At 45.7% G+C, this 15977-nt stretch overlaps 5 protein-coding genes across 5 annotated transcripts; 2 read left to right on the forward strand and 3 right to left on the reverse strand.

The window, feature by feature from the left end:
* Positions 1-5319: 5319 nt before the first annotated feature.
* On the reverse strand, positions 5320-7246 carry DSM5745_11125 (uncharacterized protein; the record flags this gene model as incomplete). Its single annotated transcript, XM_026753141.1, has 4 exons — positions 5320-5958; positions 6006-6066; positions 6122-7095; positions 7154-7246. The coding sequence occupies 4 exons, from the start codon at positions 7244-7246 to the stop codon at positions 5320-5322; spliced, it is 1767 nt and encodes a 588-aa protein (XP_026598216.1).
* A 1710-nt stretch (positions 7247-8956) lies between these two features.
* Positions 8957-9687, forward strand: DSM5745_11126 (fungal specific transcription factor domain-containing protein; the record flags this gene model as incomplete). Its single annotated transcript, XM_026753142.1, has 2 exons — positions 8957-9521; positions 9635-9687. The coding sequence occupies 2 exons, from the start codon at positions 8957-8959 to the stop codon at positions 9685-9687; spliced, it is 618 nt and encodes a 205-aa protein (XP_026598217.1).
* Positions 9688-10184: 497 nt separating this feature from the next.
* On the reverse strand, positions 10185-11042 carry DSM5745_11127 (HpcH/HpaI aldolase family protein; the record flags this gene model as incomplete). Its single annotated transcript, XM_026753143.1, has 1 exon — positions 10185-11042. One exon carries the CDS (start codon positions 11040-11042, stop codon positions 10185-10187), a length of 858 nt encoding a protein of 285 aa, XP_026598218.1.
* Positions 11043-12556: 1514 nt separating this feature from the next.
* On the forward strand, positions 12557-14587 carry fos-1 (sensor histidine kinase/response regulator Fos-1/TcsA; the record flags this gene model as incomplete). The annotated part of the gene is made up of 1 exon (XM_026753144.1): positions 12557-14587. One exon carries the CDS (start codon positions 12557-12559, stop codon positions 14585-14587), a length of 2031 nt encoding a protein of 676 aa, XP_026598219.1.
* A 310-nt stretch (positions 14588-14897) lies between these two features.
* Positions 14898-15906, reverse strand: DSM5745_11129 (amidohydrolase family protein; the record flags this gene model as incomplete). The annotated part of the gene is made up of 3 exons (XM_026753145.1): positions 14898-14969; positions 15127-15749; positions 15831-15906. The coding sequence occupies 3 exons, from the start codon at positions 15904-15906 to the stop codon at positions 14898-14900; spliced, it is 771 nt and encodes a 256-aa protein (XP_026598220.1).
* Positions 15907-15977: the final 71 nt, after the last annotated feature.

Here is a 15977-nt window from a genome sequence, read left to right on the forward strand (position 1 = left end):
AAAAAATATTATTAATATAAGTAACACCTTTTTTAAGGTAAATTAAGTAATTATTTATATTTTAAAGGCCTGCTGGGAGCATGTTAAATAGGCTATTTATAAGTTATATAATTATTACTTATAGCTAGGGCACTTTTTTTTATTATAAAAGCTTATAAAGGTAATAATACTTTTAAAAGGTGGTAAAAAAAATAAATTTTTATTTTAATTTTAGCGCCTTATAGTGCTGCTTTTAATACTAAAAAAAAAACTTAAATAAATTATAGTATACTATATTACTTTTACCATGCTAGTATAAGGGGTATTAAGCCTATAATAATATAGTATTTTACCTAAGTAATTAGCTATAAATTTAATAACCTTTTTTACTTATAATATAAAAATAATACTTTTATAAAACTAAAAAATTATTATAATTACTATAAATATTTTAGGCGCCTTTAACACTATTTTATTATAATACTTATTTTAATAAATAATAAAGCAGGGCTAGCCTCGCGTGCTTTTAGCCTTAATTATAAGTTTTTTTAGTAAATAAAGCATAAAAGTATACTTAAAAGCTACTATAATTATAATATACCTAGTATATTATAGCATGCTACAAGGCTTGCCCCTTTTTTTAGTACTATTTTTATTATATATTATTAAATTACTACTAGCGGATCTAATCCTATACTTTAATTATATAAATAATTTTTATTTAAGCCGCGTAAGTAACTCCCTTTATAATAATTATAAGTACCTAGTAAAAAATATTTATAATATACTAGCCTAAAAAAAGTAAAATAAGGTAATTTTTATATTTAAAAAGCTAAAAATATTATATATTACCTAAAAGCGGCATGGTAAATTACCCTTACTAGTAGTTAATAACTAGCTAATAATTATTTTTATTACCATAGTACTAGGCTAAAAACAGCCTATATTATACTAGCTAAGTATTTTTTTTAATAAATAGCTTTTTTAATATTAATATATTACTAAGCAGGCAGCTAAAGCCTGTATAATAATATAATATATTTATAACCTAGTATATATAGTATATAACTTACTTATAAACTTTTTTTTATAAAATAGCTATTACTTATATTATTTTTAGCTTATTATATAATATTAAGATATAATATAATAATAAAACCAAGCCTAAAAAACACGCGCGAGACCTAAAGGTTAACGCCTAACTAGGCTAGCATGTTAAAGTAATTAAAAAAACCCTAGCTTTAGCCACACGTGGCATATTCCTAGTTTTTTATATAATACTTATAGTAACTTTTTTTAAAAATATTAAACTTTTTTTATAATAATAATATTAAAAAAAACTTAACTATAATTTACCCTAAGGCTCTAGCTAGTAAATAACTAAAATTTATTAGTAACATGGGTAATATTATTAAAAATCTTGTGTAAATAAAATACTAGCTTACGCTAAAAACCTAAAACTAAAGTATAAATTATAAGGGTGCTTTTTTTAAATACCCCAAGGCTAGTCCTAGCTTATTTTTACTATTTTTAAAAATACTTAAAAAATCTTATTAGGGGCAAGGCTAAGAAGCTAGTTATAAAAAAGTTTAAATAATAATAACAAGTATTATTAATAATAAAAATGGTAATTTTTAGTAATAATTTTAAATAAATATACTAGGGTATACACTATATGGGTTATAGCTATATAATATATTATAAATAATACCTTTAAATATAGGGATTATTAATTATTAACACCTAGTTTTATATTTATAATACTAAGGTTATTAACACGCTTTAAAAATTAAAGGTAATAATTAAAAAACTTTTTAAGGCGCTTATTTACTAGCTTTATATAAATAATACCTTAATAATTTAGTACACGCACAGGCAGTTCTTGCTATTTTTTAACTAGGCTTTTTAAGTATTATATTAACTTATAAATTAATATACTATTTACCTATAATAGTTTTCTAGCTATATAAATATTAAAGGTAATAAGCTAGCTAATAAGCTAGCTAATAAGGTAGCCTTTATAAAGGCATAGCTTTTAAATACTAACTTTTTAAAGGCATAACCTATTACAAGCGGGATATATAGCCTATATAAATAAATATATTAAATTACTTAAGCTAAGTAATAAAAAGGTGCCTTTATAAAATTATTAGCTTAGTATAAATAATAGCTTATAAAGCTAAAGCCTTACTAGGTTAAATTATAGCTAAAGCTTATATTAAAGTGTTTAATTTTATACTACTAGCTAGTACTAAGATTATTATATAATAACTTTAAATAGTATTATAAGTGCTTTTAATATAAAAATATAAAGGTTACTTGCTCCTATAAAAGAAGTAAAAGCCTTAAATACCTAATTTTTTATTAATACTTTTAATAATACTTTTAATAATAACTATAGTACCTTATAATATTATTAATAATTAAGGCTAAGGCCTTAAAGTACCTTTATAAACTAAAGCTTAAAAACTTTATATTTTTATTAAAAATTATAAACTTTTATAAATTTATTTACTTTTACTAGGGCTCCCCGCGCCCTAGCTTTATAAAAATTATTTAGCCTAGTATTAAATAGTTTTATTTATTTTTATTTTATTATATTTTTTTTTTTTATTTTATACCTTTTTTTAATATAACTAGCTTTAGCTAACATGTTTTTTTTATAAATAAGGCTAGCCCTTATATTTTATAGTGCTTAAATTATTAAGCACGTGATAAATAATACCTGCTAGTAGCTATATATTAAAATAATAAGTAAAAAATAAATACCTAGCCTATAAGTATTAATAAAAATTACCCTTTAAAATAAAGAGCCTTTTATATATAAATTATTTAAATAAGCTACTTACCTAGCGGCAGCACGCCCCCATACCCCAAGGGAGGTCTGGAATGTTACCGTGCTTACTTATTTGCCACCTAAACCCACTTGGCGCCCAAACTACATTTACACTAATATTTGCTTGTAAAATTTAAACAGCTATAACTCCCCTATTTTTATTTTAATAAATAAAGTAATAAAATATCTTAAATTCTTAAAGCCAGGAGAACATTTTTTATATATAAATATTATTAAAAACTTTAGTGTAAACTATATAACTTTATCCAGACATTTTAAAGGTATTTAGGGTATAAAAAAAAGTAGTATAAAAATTAGTTATTGCTTAGCGCTTAATAATTAAAAGTTTTTATAATATATATTAATTAACAGGCCAGCAAAGGCTTATTTTACTTTTATAATATAATTAAAAACTTTATAAAAAAAATTACTTAAAAAAAGCTAGAAAATAACTAGGTTTCGCGCTAGCTTACTAAATATTAAAATAAACTTATAAGCGCCTATATAACTAGGATTAACGCTTTAAGAAAAAAGGCTAATTTAGAATATAAATACTTTTTATACTTTAACTACTTAAAGCGTAAAATTAATAAATATAAGGTTTTACCTAAGAATACCTATAATATAAATAAAAAAGGATTTCTTATTGGGGTAATTACAAAAAGTAAAAGAATTTTTTTTAAAAAGTTATAGCTTTATAAAGGAAGCTTTAAGTAATACTTATAAAATAATAGTAGGAAGTAAATAACTATTATTACCTATATATTAACTAATAAAAAATAATTATTACTAGGTTTTATTTACTAGTTAACTACAAGCAAACTATAAGACTCCTGGCTTTAAAATATTAATACTAATATTTATAACTATTTCTTTACCTTATTACCTTTAAAATAAATAAATAATAAGCTTGGATACACGTGGCTTTAAAATATATTTAATAAAAAAATAAGAAATTAAGCAAGGAGGCGTTAAAGGCTTTTTATTTTTAATAGCCATGGCTTTTATATAATAATAAAGTTTTTAAATTACTATAAGGCTAATAAAATCCTTGTGGCTACTTATCCACCTTATTTAATTTATACTTTATAACCTTTTAATATTAGGATTTTTTTTTTTCTTGCTAAGGCCTATATAAATAAACTAAATATATTTATATATTCTTGCCAAGGCCTTAATACTATATTAAAATAAGACTTTTTTAAACTATTCTAGCCAGCTTAAATAAAGGCCTTAATACTTAAGAATATTTAAAGTTTATAAAGTTTAACTAGCTTATTCCCCTGGGATCCAGAGCAAGTACTAAAGTAATTTAAAAAAAATATAAATAAAATTTTAGTATTAACTAATCCCCTAGCGGAGATATTAAAGGCAAAAAATTAAAAAAATATTTAATAGCTTATTAAGAATACGGAAGCAGCCCCTACGCCTAAAAAATTTAAAAAAATTAAAAGTATAATTTACTACTTTTATACAAAGCTTATACTAGCTAAAGCGCAGTTTTAAGGCCTTAAAAACACCCTTATTAATAAAAAAAAAAAGTAATAATAAAAAAAGCCTTTTATATTTTAATTCCAGGAGCCAGAAAATAATAATATAATATTTTATTTTTTTAAAAAGATTTAGTAAGCCCGCGATCTTTAAAAATAAAAAAATAAGGTTATATAACTTATTAAAAATAAAAAGAAGAAAAATAAGCTACACCGGCAGAAAGCTAAAAAAAAAAAAAAAATAAATTAATAAAAATAAGGCCTTACGGGCCGCGAATGCAAAAAAATACTATTTTAAAGCTATATAGTTAAAGGCCAAAAAAAAACACTAAAAAAAAAAGGCTTATATAGCTAAACAAGCGGAAATATAGGTTTAAAATAACCTTAAATTTACTAAACTAGGCTAGAGCAAGCCTTTAGTAATACTAAAGGCCTTTTTTAAAAAAAAACTCCCCCCCCCAGCCCTAAAGTTATTCCTAATACCTTAATCTTAATAAATTATTAAGGTCGCGAGATCCAGCTACCACAACACTTTTAAAAGTCCTAAATTTATATATAAAGTAATTAACTAGTGTAAAATATACTACCAAAATTTCGGGTTCTTATACCTTTTGTATATGTTAAAAAGCTTTATTTTTTGTTGGTGGTGGAGATCAATTTTTGGGCGGGAGGTGGGTTTGGGCGGCAGATGAGTAAGCACGGTAGGCGTACGCCTAGCGATCCCCGGGGTGTTAAATATCACTACTACTACTACTACTGGAGACCGGTTGCGAGACAGCGGGCTCTGGCGAATCAGTGATTCCAGGAGCCATTCTGAATCATTGAGAACAGAGTATGTCAGTCTAGAAAGCCTGTGAAGATGCATCGCTTGTCATCCGTTTTATCTATTGCCCCAGAGTCCCAAGCCCCGTCAGCGTCGGACTGGGCCCGGACCATTTCCGAACAAAGTGCTGGATCAACAGGCGCACGGCATCGGGGATTTCTGGTGGCAGACACTGCGGTAAGTGTCTCTTATTAGCTAAACTCTGCTCGGGGATCATGAGCTGTGCTTACAGATAGGTCCTCCGTCTGTCGTCCTGAGCCAACGTCCGATACGGCCAACAGAACCCTCCGAAACACCTTGATCCCCGGAAATCGCTCTCCCAAGGCAGTCAGGACTGCAACGCATTTGTTCACTACGGTCGCATCGACCAAAACATGCTCTGTGTTCGTTGGGCTATTCATGCAGATGATGGCTACCCCGGCCGCAAAGATGTCGTAGCCGTCGGTGAATGCTACCACCGAAGGAGGGCGATCTAAGGATCGATACATCTGTTCGATCATTCTCTCGCAGCTGCCACGTATATCCTGCTCTATCTCCAGCAGGTGCGACTCCGAGATGGGACTCGCGTAGTCGTGCACCATGTAGAGAGCGAGGATCTGGGTAAGCGCCCTGCATGACAGCTGCTCAATGTAGTTGCGCGCCGTCTCGTTGGAGTCTAAGAATGGGCGCACCTCACGCGGCACGTCTCTCCAAAAGCATACATTCCTATAGTGAAACAGTGGGCATCGCTCGTCGTTGTGGCGAATGCTTGTGGCGAGCTTCGCGTACAGCAGCAGATGAAACTCGAATGCTGCCTGGGCGTCAGTATCATCTGCAGGCTGCTCTGGGAACTGGAAGGGTCAGATATTGCGGTTAGCAGACGGAGAAAGGGCCTTACAGGCAAATTGATGTCCTCGTCCTGGATGGCGAACGGGCGGTCCATGACGGTGCAGATAGTCCTACTCGGTATGAGCATCTCATCGCGGAAAGAGGGTTCTCTGGACATTGACTCACCGGTCGAGACAATACAAGGTCCAGAAAAGATGCTGTCTTGGGCTACTCTCCCCTTTCGGCAGAGTGGAAGCTGCATCCTGCTCTTTATGCATGCCAAAGGCCACGCATCTCTTCATCGCCAGCCCAAGCAAGTGCCAAGCCGACCCTCCATTTGGGCTCAGAATCGAATATACGACCAACAGCATCAGGCAATGGATGAGATTTGCACCATTTCCAGTCTGGAGGATCCTGGGAAGCAGCTTGCTGGCTGCCGAATGCAGACTCTGCGACAAGACCTCCAGTCGGCTGGGCCGTGGTGATAGAAGCATTCCAATGGCAATGGCAAGGTAGACACAGAAATCTCGGTGTGCTTTAGAAGCATCCGACGTCTCGAGTGAACCGGAGCTGGTATCGTCAAAGAAAGCTGCGTACTGAGCTTCGAGTGCGGTCCTGTCAAAACGCTGATAGTACATGCCGATGTTCCGCAGGAATCGTTGCAGGAATGGCGCGGCAAAGTCCTCCCTGAGGGTCTGCCGGGGTTCTGCGACTGCGACGAGATCCCATTCCGATGTCTCGGTAGCTGCGCCGTTGGACTTGGATGGGCTCTGGCCACTCAGACTGAGCATTGCCTGCAGCATCTCGCTCATGGCAAGCTGTCGTGGAAAGCCACTGGCCCCCTCGCGAGGCTCTGCCATGGCACTGCGTGAGAGAAAGCCAATTTCCCCCATGGCGGCCTGCACCGAGCTGTCCAGCCCTTCTGGGTTCAAAGGTGGTGTGGCATGTTCACCAACGTCCTCTGATGCTACTCGCTGTCGCTTACGCTGCGAGAAGGCCTTCAACAGCTCAATCCTTTGGGTGAGGGACTCTATGTAACCAGGCAAGGCCGCGTGCGAGAGCCCACTGCTGTCGTCGGAAGGCACCACCGGGACCTGACGCGGATTGCAATGAGCCCCGGCCTCGACGCAGGCCGTGCAGGTGGGAATCAGCCGGTCGCACTTTCTTGAATTAGCCAATCTGTTTGCAGAACCAAGTGATGGATCCATTCGAGCACACCTTTTGCTTCCGCTTCCAACAACGCTCGCAGGCCTGGGGCCGCCTGGACGGACAGCAGCCGGACATCGGACCCTTGCTCTGTGTTGGGGCCATTGCTCTCGTTCTGGACTTGTGCTATGTAGTTTCGCCCGGAGATGGGCTGATCTTCTGACTTTCCTCTACCTCGGTCTTTGTTGCAATAGCCGGGGGTTTTCCGGACATGCCGGAACTTCTCCGAGCATATGTATAGACTCAATCCGACCAGGATCTGCACCAGCTGACTATCATATCGTGAATCATGTCGCCAATTGCCTTACCTCCTAGGGCCTAGGACGGTCACATACATGGCTTTGACCCTGCTCAGTACCCCTTCCGGGCAGGTCGGACATACAGTCCACCCCTGCTCTACTGCAATCCTTCCTACAACAAAGCCCTGTCCGTCATGTCATGGTGGTGCAAGCATCGGCGGAGAATGGCTATGAGGGCCTCGTAGCAACTCTATCGTAAGCTCGACGATCGAAGCCTGACGTGGCCCTCAGCGGGACGATACATTACGGAGTTGGGGTTGCTTGCTGCGTCACTTCAAGATATACATCGATTTACCAAGATTATACCGTGGATAATGCGATCTGGCAATGCATGTATTCTCGCAAGTGGCCAACATGACGTGTCCTATACACGAGAATCGTTCACAACTTTGGCTTCAACATCGGAGAAATCCCGACTCCTCCACAGTGCGAGCCCACCCCCCGCTTTCTGCTGCTTGGCCTCCAGACCCCGGATTCTCTCCATTTCCTTCTGTTGCAAGACTGCCTCCATGCATGATGCCGTCTGTGGACTCTCGCCTGCCGCGCCTGCCAGCCTGCCATGTCTGCTACACCAAGAAGGTCAAGGTCCGTCGTGTCTTTCCTGTATCATCGGTCGCATCTAACAGCCCAGTGCGATAATGATCGTCCGAGATGCGCTCCCTGTGTGCGCAGTGGGTCGGAGTGCATCACGTTAGGCCTTGATGGCCATCAGTCTGTGTCGAGAGGGTATACTCATCTTTGTCGTTCAAAGTACATGCACTCATGGCGCTTAGATACATCAGTGACCTCGAGCAGAGAGTTCGGACACTCCAGAATGAGCTTCAGGGCGCGATCGATGATCTTCCTGGCAACGATGGCTCCAATAGTCGGAAGAGGAGGAACAGTACGCGGTCGACGTATAGCTCGCCGACCTTTACGGAGGGCGCAGGATTCAGGTACTCCACGCAGGTACTCGCCATCACGATCTACTAATGATGCCAGTTTTATACGCCCGTTGTTTACGGACCCCGGTTGGAGAGCTCACAATCCGACTCTGCTGCAGAATCTGTCGCACTCTGCACGTCTGGTCGAGGCCACCATCACCCCCAATTCTCTCCCATCTGCTGCTGATGCGCGGGTGATCTTTGACAAATAGTACGATCTCTCTACTTCTTGCAGGTGGCGACTTACTAAGAAGCACAGTCTGAGCGGAACCCACATCCTGAATCCATTCCTCCTTCGTCGAGAAGTTGAAAATGTCTATACCCGTGTCTTCTGCGAGCCCGGGTCTCCAGAGAGCCAGTCTGGACATGACTTGTTTCGCGCCTTTATGTTGCTTGCCATCGGATCCATCCATCCTTATCGTCGAGGCACACATCCGCGGCATCCATGCGGCTACTTCTTGTCTGCCATGCAGCATTTCAAGTCTGACCATCTTTCGCGTGGAATCCAGTCGATCCAGGACCTGCTGCTGGTGGGCCGGTTTGGGATCTATCATCACATCGGCACGTCGATATGGGAGATCACCCAACTCTGCATGCGCCTTTGTATTGAACAGGGCCTGCACAAGCCGCCCACCACCCGCAAGTCGCTCCTCCACGAGCAGCTGGAGCGGAGGGTATTCTGGGAATGCTACATCATTGATCGGTACAGCTCCATCACGTTGGATCGACCGCTCGCCATTGCCGACCGGGATATCCGGGTCTTGCTGCCCGTCGATGCCAACGATGAGCAGCTTGACGCTGCCGAAGGCTCTGTCCCCGACCTCGACGTCTTCCAAGCCACACCCCTCACCCAAATAGCGCATACCGAGCTGAGTGTATTCTTCACATCGATACGCCATCGACAGATCACCTCCAAGATTCACAGCCTGTTCCAGTCAAAAGGACGCTCAGATGGGCCCTCGGTGACGGCTACGGGCCGAATCTACACAAATCTCTACCGCCTCCTCGGCGAGCTCAACAACTGGCGCCAGTCCGTCCCTGTATTCGACAATCCGCAGTGCGTCTACGAGACACAAGACTGGTTCGACCTCCGCTGGATGCGCGAGCGCTTGATACTGGTCCGCAAGGCCATGGACCTGGTGCCCAAGCGCGGCAATAGTCCGCCTCGCGACCTGCTGTCCCTATGTCTCCAAAACGCAACGCAGATCATAGTTATCTTCTGCCGTCTGTATCGAAGTCAGCAGATCACGTATACACGGAGCTACTTCCAGACCCTCTTTATGGCTGGACTTTCAGTGGTGTTTTGCTTATCAAGTCTCGATGATCCTGCCTCCGGTACTGTTGACCAAGCAATGGATGCACTTGCGCAGTGTGAGCATAGCCTGAAGGAGCTGGGGCGCGTTCTCCCGGATGCGGCGCAGTATGTCGCCGTCTACGAGGCTTTGTATCGCCATATCTCGCAAACTTCGACAGAGCGGCCAGTGGGATCGGGTAGTGGCCCCTGAGGATCATGCACAGCCAAGCGCGAACAACTCTACAACATACAACGGTCTGTCGCACATGCAACTGCTCTCTGGTGTACCTTCTCTGGGCGAATGGCCGCTTCCAACCCCTAGCAGCATCCCGCCTAGCACAGAAGCACCAGTCGCTGGGCAGGCTGCAATTAATGCAGACGTGCTATCATTCGGCTCGCTGTTCTGGGACGACACGGTGTGGAACATGGAGGCTGGGCTGGGGGAATATGCATACGGGAACCCGCACGGGCTATCAATCTGGGATGATGGGACGTTTCCATTCTGACCTAACCTTTATACACATAAATCACTTGCCCAAGGCCCTCTGCTTCTCGACCCGCGCACTGATCTCCTCGTAGCTCTGCGTAATCTTCTTCATCCCGGCCTGTAAAATCGCCCCGTCACCACCACTAAGCGACCACGTCGCACCCAGCGCAAACCACCTCTCCAGCAGATCCAGCCGCCCCCCAATCCCCCCAATCCCAATCGGCTTGCCGGCCTTCTTACCAGCAAGGACAACCTTCTCCACAGCCGCCTGATAAACAGGGCTATCATACTGCCCGGGGATCCCCAGGTCACTACACAAATCATTCGATCCAACCAGAATCCCATCAACCCCCTCAACAGCAAGATACTCCTCAACCACCTCCACAGCGCCCGGCGTCTCAACCATCGGAATAAGCATCGTCTCCCGATTCAACACCTCGTTCTGCACAGCTGTCGGTAAGTTCCGGAATCCCAATATCGGCTGGTTATTCGCGGACCCCCTTGCCCCGAGCGGTGCGTACTTCGCGTGCCTAACTAGCTCACGGACTTCCGCCACAGAATCAACATGCGGGACCACGACGGCTGCGGCGCCCGCGTCCAGGATGCGACTGATGTGCCAGTGTGATTTCGAGGGGGACCGCACGATCGGGGAGATTCCGACGCCCAGACACGCCAGTATCAGCTGCGCGACTGTTTGGAAGTTTAGGGCCGAGTGCTCCATGTCGATGAAGATTGCGTTGAAGCCGGCCATGCGCGCCATGAGGGCTGCTTCGTTGCCGGTCCAGAATTTGAGGGTGAGCACGGGGCAGATTTGGCCGTTTAGGATGCGGGTGCGGAAGGGCGAGGGGACCGTTGCGGTCTGGGCTGGGGTGGTGTCTTGGGGGGCGATGGAGCCCATTGTGTCGATGGCGAGTTTGGTGGGTAGATTGATAAAGAGTGAGGTTGATGGGGAGCTGGGTGATGGTGTAGCTACTGCTGCACAGTACATGCTCGTCCTTTTAAGTGATAATAGTATGTGCTCTGAGGACGGGATTTTTCCGGCAGCTTCGGGGCCTGTCCGGATGACTGTCCGTCGTCGATAGATGCGAATGCCGGTGCACAGGTACGCATGTATGTATGTAGAGTTCCTGAAACTGGAATGGGTCCGATCGTTATCGAAAGAGTCAAGTTTACTCCGTATTATGCCTTAGAGATGCGATGCCGGCCAAGGGTGCAGCCGACCCACGAATCTCATGTGACGGCAGCAGTGACATTCACAGGACGATATTTTTAGGCTTAGTAGGGTTCTGTTGGAGTATAAGGACGGGTCTATGGCCAATTGGGTTTTATGGCCGAGCGGAATATGCTAACAGGTTCCTAGGTTCGTACTGGTAGACTCGAAGGCTAGCTCGAGTGGTTAGGATATATAATGGAAGCTCCAAGCCAGAATCAGGTCAAACGTGGAGACACCAAAGCCGAGTTGTAGGCCGCTGAAATGTACGGTCTAGTGGTGGTAGACCCAGTCTACCCGTGGACCGTATGGTGTGAGAATGAACCGGTAGACGTAGTGAAAGACGCCATCCGTCATCACGATATAGATACACCCATATAAGCTGGGTTGCTGAAAGGGTCTGGGGCTCATTGAACCGGAGCCTCTCGGACGCTGCAGACCCTGTCGATAGAGCAGCCGACGGCATTGGAATTTGGTTCCGGGTCACCAGCTAGTACCTCGTTGACAGTAGCGGATGACGTCGGGCTGGATTCAGCTTGGCCCCAAGATAGCCAATCAAGCGAGATGATTGTGGTATTTTCTGGAGGAAAAGCACACAATTAACAGAGTACCAAGAGGTCAGAGAAGGAGGCTTAAGAAAGCCCAGCATCCGTGCTTTATGGAGGGTATGGAATGGCATCATGAAGAGACGAGGCCCTGGGTGGCGGCGGCCATGTGGAGAGCCCATGGGAGGCCGGAGGGAACCGGCGGACGAGTGTTGGCTAGGACTATTTCCATTGAGAGGCCGAGGGAAACCAGTGGAAGAAGTACATCAGTCTGAGCACTTCAGAGCTAAGATAAACAGCACTGAATACTCCAGATCCTGAAGAAAGGCACTGAATACTCCAGTGTTGGAAGCACTGATGACTTGATTGAAGGAATGAAGCTCCACAGCAGACTAGGCCGAGTTCGGCGCCCGGCCCGAGAATAGTCCGGTGGACGCCAAGAGCGGCTGGCCAATCACGTGCCCAGGATGCGCATCCCGCCAGTGACCTTTCTCCCCGCACGCCACTCTTCTCCCATCGACGAAACCTTGGAAGCTGGAGCAAATTCGAATTGCACTCGTCTGCAACCTTCCGGTGGCGATCATCATGGGCGCTGCCTGTTTCCTTCCTGACTTCAAACTGTGCGAATGAATCCAGGCCAGCCAGAGCAGAGCAGCCATGGTGCTCAACGGTCGCCTATCCGCTCTCTCGCTCGACGACCAGCGACGCAGCGATGAGCCCACCAAGCCCGAGATCCAGCCCGAGACGCCGCCGCGCCCTTCCTCGCCCTCCTTGAGCCGCATCTACCGCTACACCCCAATTCCTACCCTCGTCCTCGATGCCTCCATGACCGTTGTCGAGGTGTCCAACAGCCATACCGCCCTGACCGGAAAACCACGCGACTCCCTGCTTCACGCGCGCATCAGCGATGTCGGCCCGGAATGCATCCCTGCTCCCAACATTCCCATCCTGTACGGGGCCCTTCGTGCGGCCACCTCGACTCGGGAGACCCAGGTTGTCGAACATATTCTGGTCGATGGGAGGATTGCACACAACTTGCGGGTGACTCCGATCTACGAGGAATCGACCCTGCTCTACATTGTTCTAGAGGCCGACAAACTCACGGCTGAGGTCATCAACAGCCAGCATGCGTACCTGAACGAGACCTACAAGATCCTCGTCGATACCGTCCGGGACTACGCCATCTTCATGCTAGATCCTCACGGCCACATCGCCACTTGGAATGCGGGCGCGGGTGTTCTCAAGGGATACAAGGCGGAGGAGATCATCGGCAAGCACTTTTCTATCCTCTACAGCCCGGAAGACCGAGCGAGCGGCAAACCGCACAGGGCGCTGGCGGTCTGCTTACGGGAGGGCCGGATCGAGGACGAGGGCTGGAGATATCGGCGCGATGGATCCAGGTTCTGGGCCAATGTCCTAATCACACCGATTTACCAGTTCGGTCAACATGTCGGCTTCGTCAAGGTTACCCGCGACCTCACTGAGCGCAAGGAGGCCGAGGCTCGCATGATCACCGCCTTTGAAGAGTCATCGCGGTTAAAGACGGACTTTCTAGCCAACATCAGCCACGAGATTCGCACTCCGATGAATGGCATGCAGATCGCCATGACAATGCTAGCTGATACGGGCCTCTCCCCGGAACAAATTGAACATGCCACCATCATCCAGGACTCCATGTCATTGCTTCTGCAAATCGTCAACGACGTACTCGACTACTCGAAACTCTCGTCCGGCTCTTTCTCCCTCCATGCCGACATGCTGGATGTCAGGGAAGTCGTCGGTGCAGTCGTCCGCAACTGCCGGTCGTCGCTCAAAGATGGCGTAGAGTTGACCACCGTCATCGGCCGTGATTTCCCAGTGCGCCTGCGCGGGGACCCTTTGCGGTATCGACAGGTCTTGCAGAATCTGGTTGGGAACGCGGTCAAATTCACCGAGAAGGGATCAATTCGCGTCTCCATTTCCTGCGCCACCGACGAGAATGATCCCGACTCTTCTGTCGTGAGAACCGAAGTGGCCGACACGGGAATTGGAGTACCCGACAGCGCGATCAACACTCTGTTCACTCCCTTCACGCGCTTCGCCAACTCCACCACCCGCAAGTATCAAGGCACCGGCTTGGGTCTCTCCATCTGCAAAAGCCTCGCTGAACTTATGGAAGGGACAGTCGGATTTGCCCCGAACCCCAACGGCCATGGCAGTATCTTCTGGTTTACTGCAAAGATGGGCGGCCGCTCTGCCGCAACTCCCACAAAGCTACCCAGCGCCCCGGCGACCCCTGTCCCTACAGAACTCGCCACCGAGATGCGGGCCATCGCGCCTCGAAAGCATGTGCTGCTGGTCGAAGACAACATCGTCAATCACACCGTCATGCTGAAACTGCTGCACACCCTGGGCTTCCAGCGAGTCGACGGGGCCTGGAACGGCGCGGAGGCCGTACGAATGATCAAGCAGAAACCGTTATCGTACGATGTCGTTCTCATGGATGTCTCCATGCCGATCATGGACGGCATTACCGCAACCGGGCAGATCCGCGACATGGGACTGGTGATGCCGATTATCGCTATTACTGGAAATGCGCTCAAGGGCGATGCTGAGACGTACATCGCCAAGGGGATGAATGACTGCATTGGCAAGCCGGTACATCGGGACCAGTTGCTTAACGTCCTATGGAGGTGGATTGGGACGTGACTGCGGCTTTGGAGGCGAGAGACGAGGATATACGGGCGGATGCATAGGTTGGCGTTTGGATACCACGGGAAAGGCGGTATATACGGGGCATATAGGGGATTGTATCACACGAAGTACATCGATCTACCCATCATCTTTTGGCGGCGCTCTTTGGCGGCGCTCTGTTAAATATATTCTTTCTCATTCTTAAACCCTCACTCGTCTCCGTAGAGCCGGCTACCCATACAACGCACAGGGGTTAGCCACCATAAGGGCATGCCACTCCTTATCCGACAACCACGACCGCAGACTCCGCAGCCACGCCAGATCATCAACCTCCAGATACGGCGTCTCCGCCAGCGCCTCCTCCACCGTCCGGACCTTCATCTGCGGCGTATGCGGCCTAGCCAGCACTCGTCAGCACCATCCATATTCCTTCCAACAACCTTATGACATCTCACTCACCAATCACTCCCCCAAAGCACCCGCCCCGGATTCGCATCGAAGAACGCCCGCACCAAAGGCTTTAGATCCTCATACCCCGGCGCCAGCGCACTCACCCGGTACGGCGCACTGATCTTGACGTACAGGTGGCCCGCGCGCATGAGGTCCAGGATCTCGGCGACCCCAGGCTGCGCCAGAACGTCCACCTCACCTGCATTTTCGCCGCTGGCACTGGTAGGCTCAGACAGCATACTGACCCCCTTGAGCAGCGCGAAATGATCCGTCACCAGCCTGATCCCCGTCGGGACAATCTCGCTAAGTATAAACGGCTTTAGTTCCGCCCAGAACTCCGGGTGGACGTGCGTGAAGGCCATACTCCACCCTTGACAGTCCCTGATCGCAGTTACATGGGCCCGCAGCGCCTCTTTCTGCAGATCCACATCGTGCATCGCGCTATACTGGTACAGGTTCACTCGGATGCCCACGATACCGGCTTTCTGCATCTGGTGTAGTTGGGTGGGCGTTATGGTTTCCGGGTCGATGACCCCGATGGCCTTGGTTTTGGACTTGTCGAGGTCGCAGACGAAGGATGTAAGCGAGGAAATGTCGGCGCCGTAGGAGAGGCCGTGCGTTAGGACGGAGTGCGTGATGCCGAGTTTCTTCTTGAATTCGGCATATTCTGCTATTGTTGCCGGGGGTGGGGTGAGGTGGCGGGTTGGGGAGTAGGGGAAGCGGGCGGCTGGATGTGGTCAGTATCGGATTCAGGATGAATGATGCCTGTAGTGGTGGGAGTGCAATTTGGAGATCTGGGAAGGCGTACGGTCGAAGATGTGGTGGTGGACGTCCCAGGCGCCGTGGGGGAAAAGGGCAAGGCCAGCTGGAGCGGGTTCGGCCATTGTTCTTGGACTTGAACTGCCGGTAGGATGGCTTGGGTATGTGTGATAGCATCGTTCGCATTCGCCGACTG

The sequence above is a fragment of the Aspergillus mulundensis genome (genome assembly GCF_003369625.1).
Source record: "Aspergillus mulundensis strain DSM 5745 chromosome Unknown scaffold_21, whole genome shotgun sequence".
Taxonomy (NCBI): Eukaryota; Fungi; Ascomycota; class Eurotiomycetes; order Eurotiales; family Aspergillaceae; genus Aspergillus; species Aspergillus mulundensis.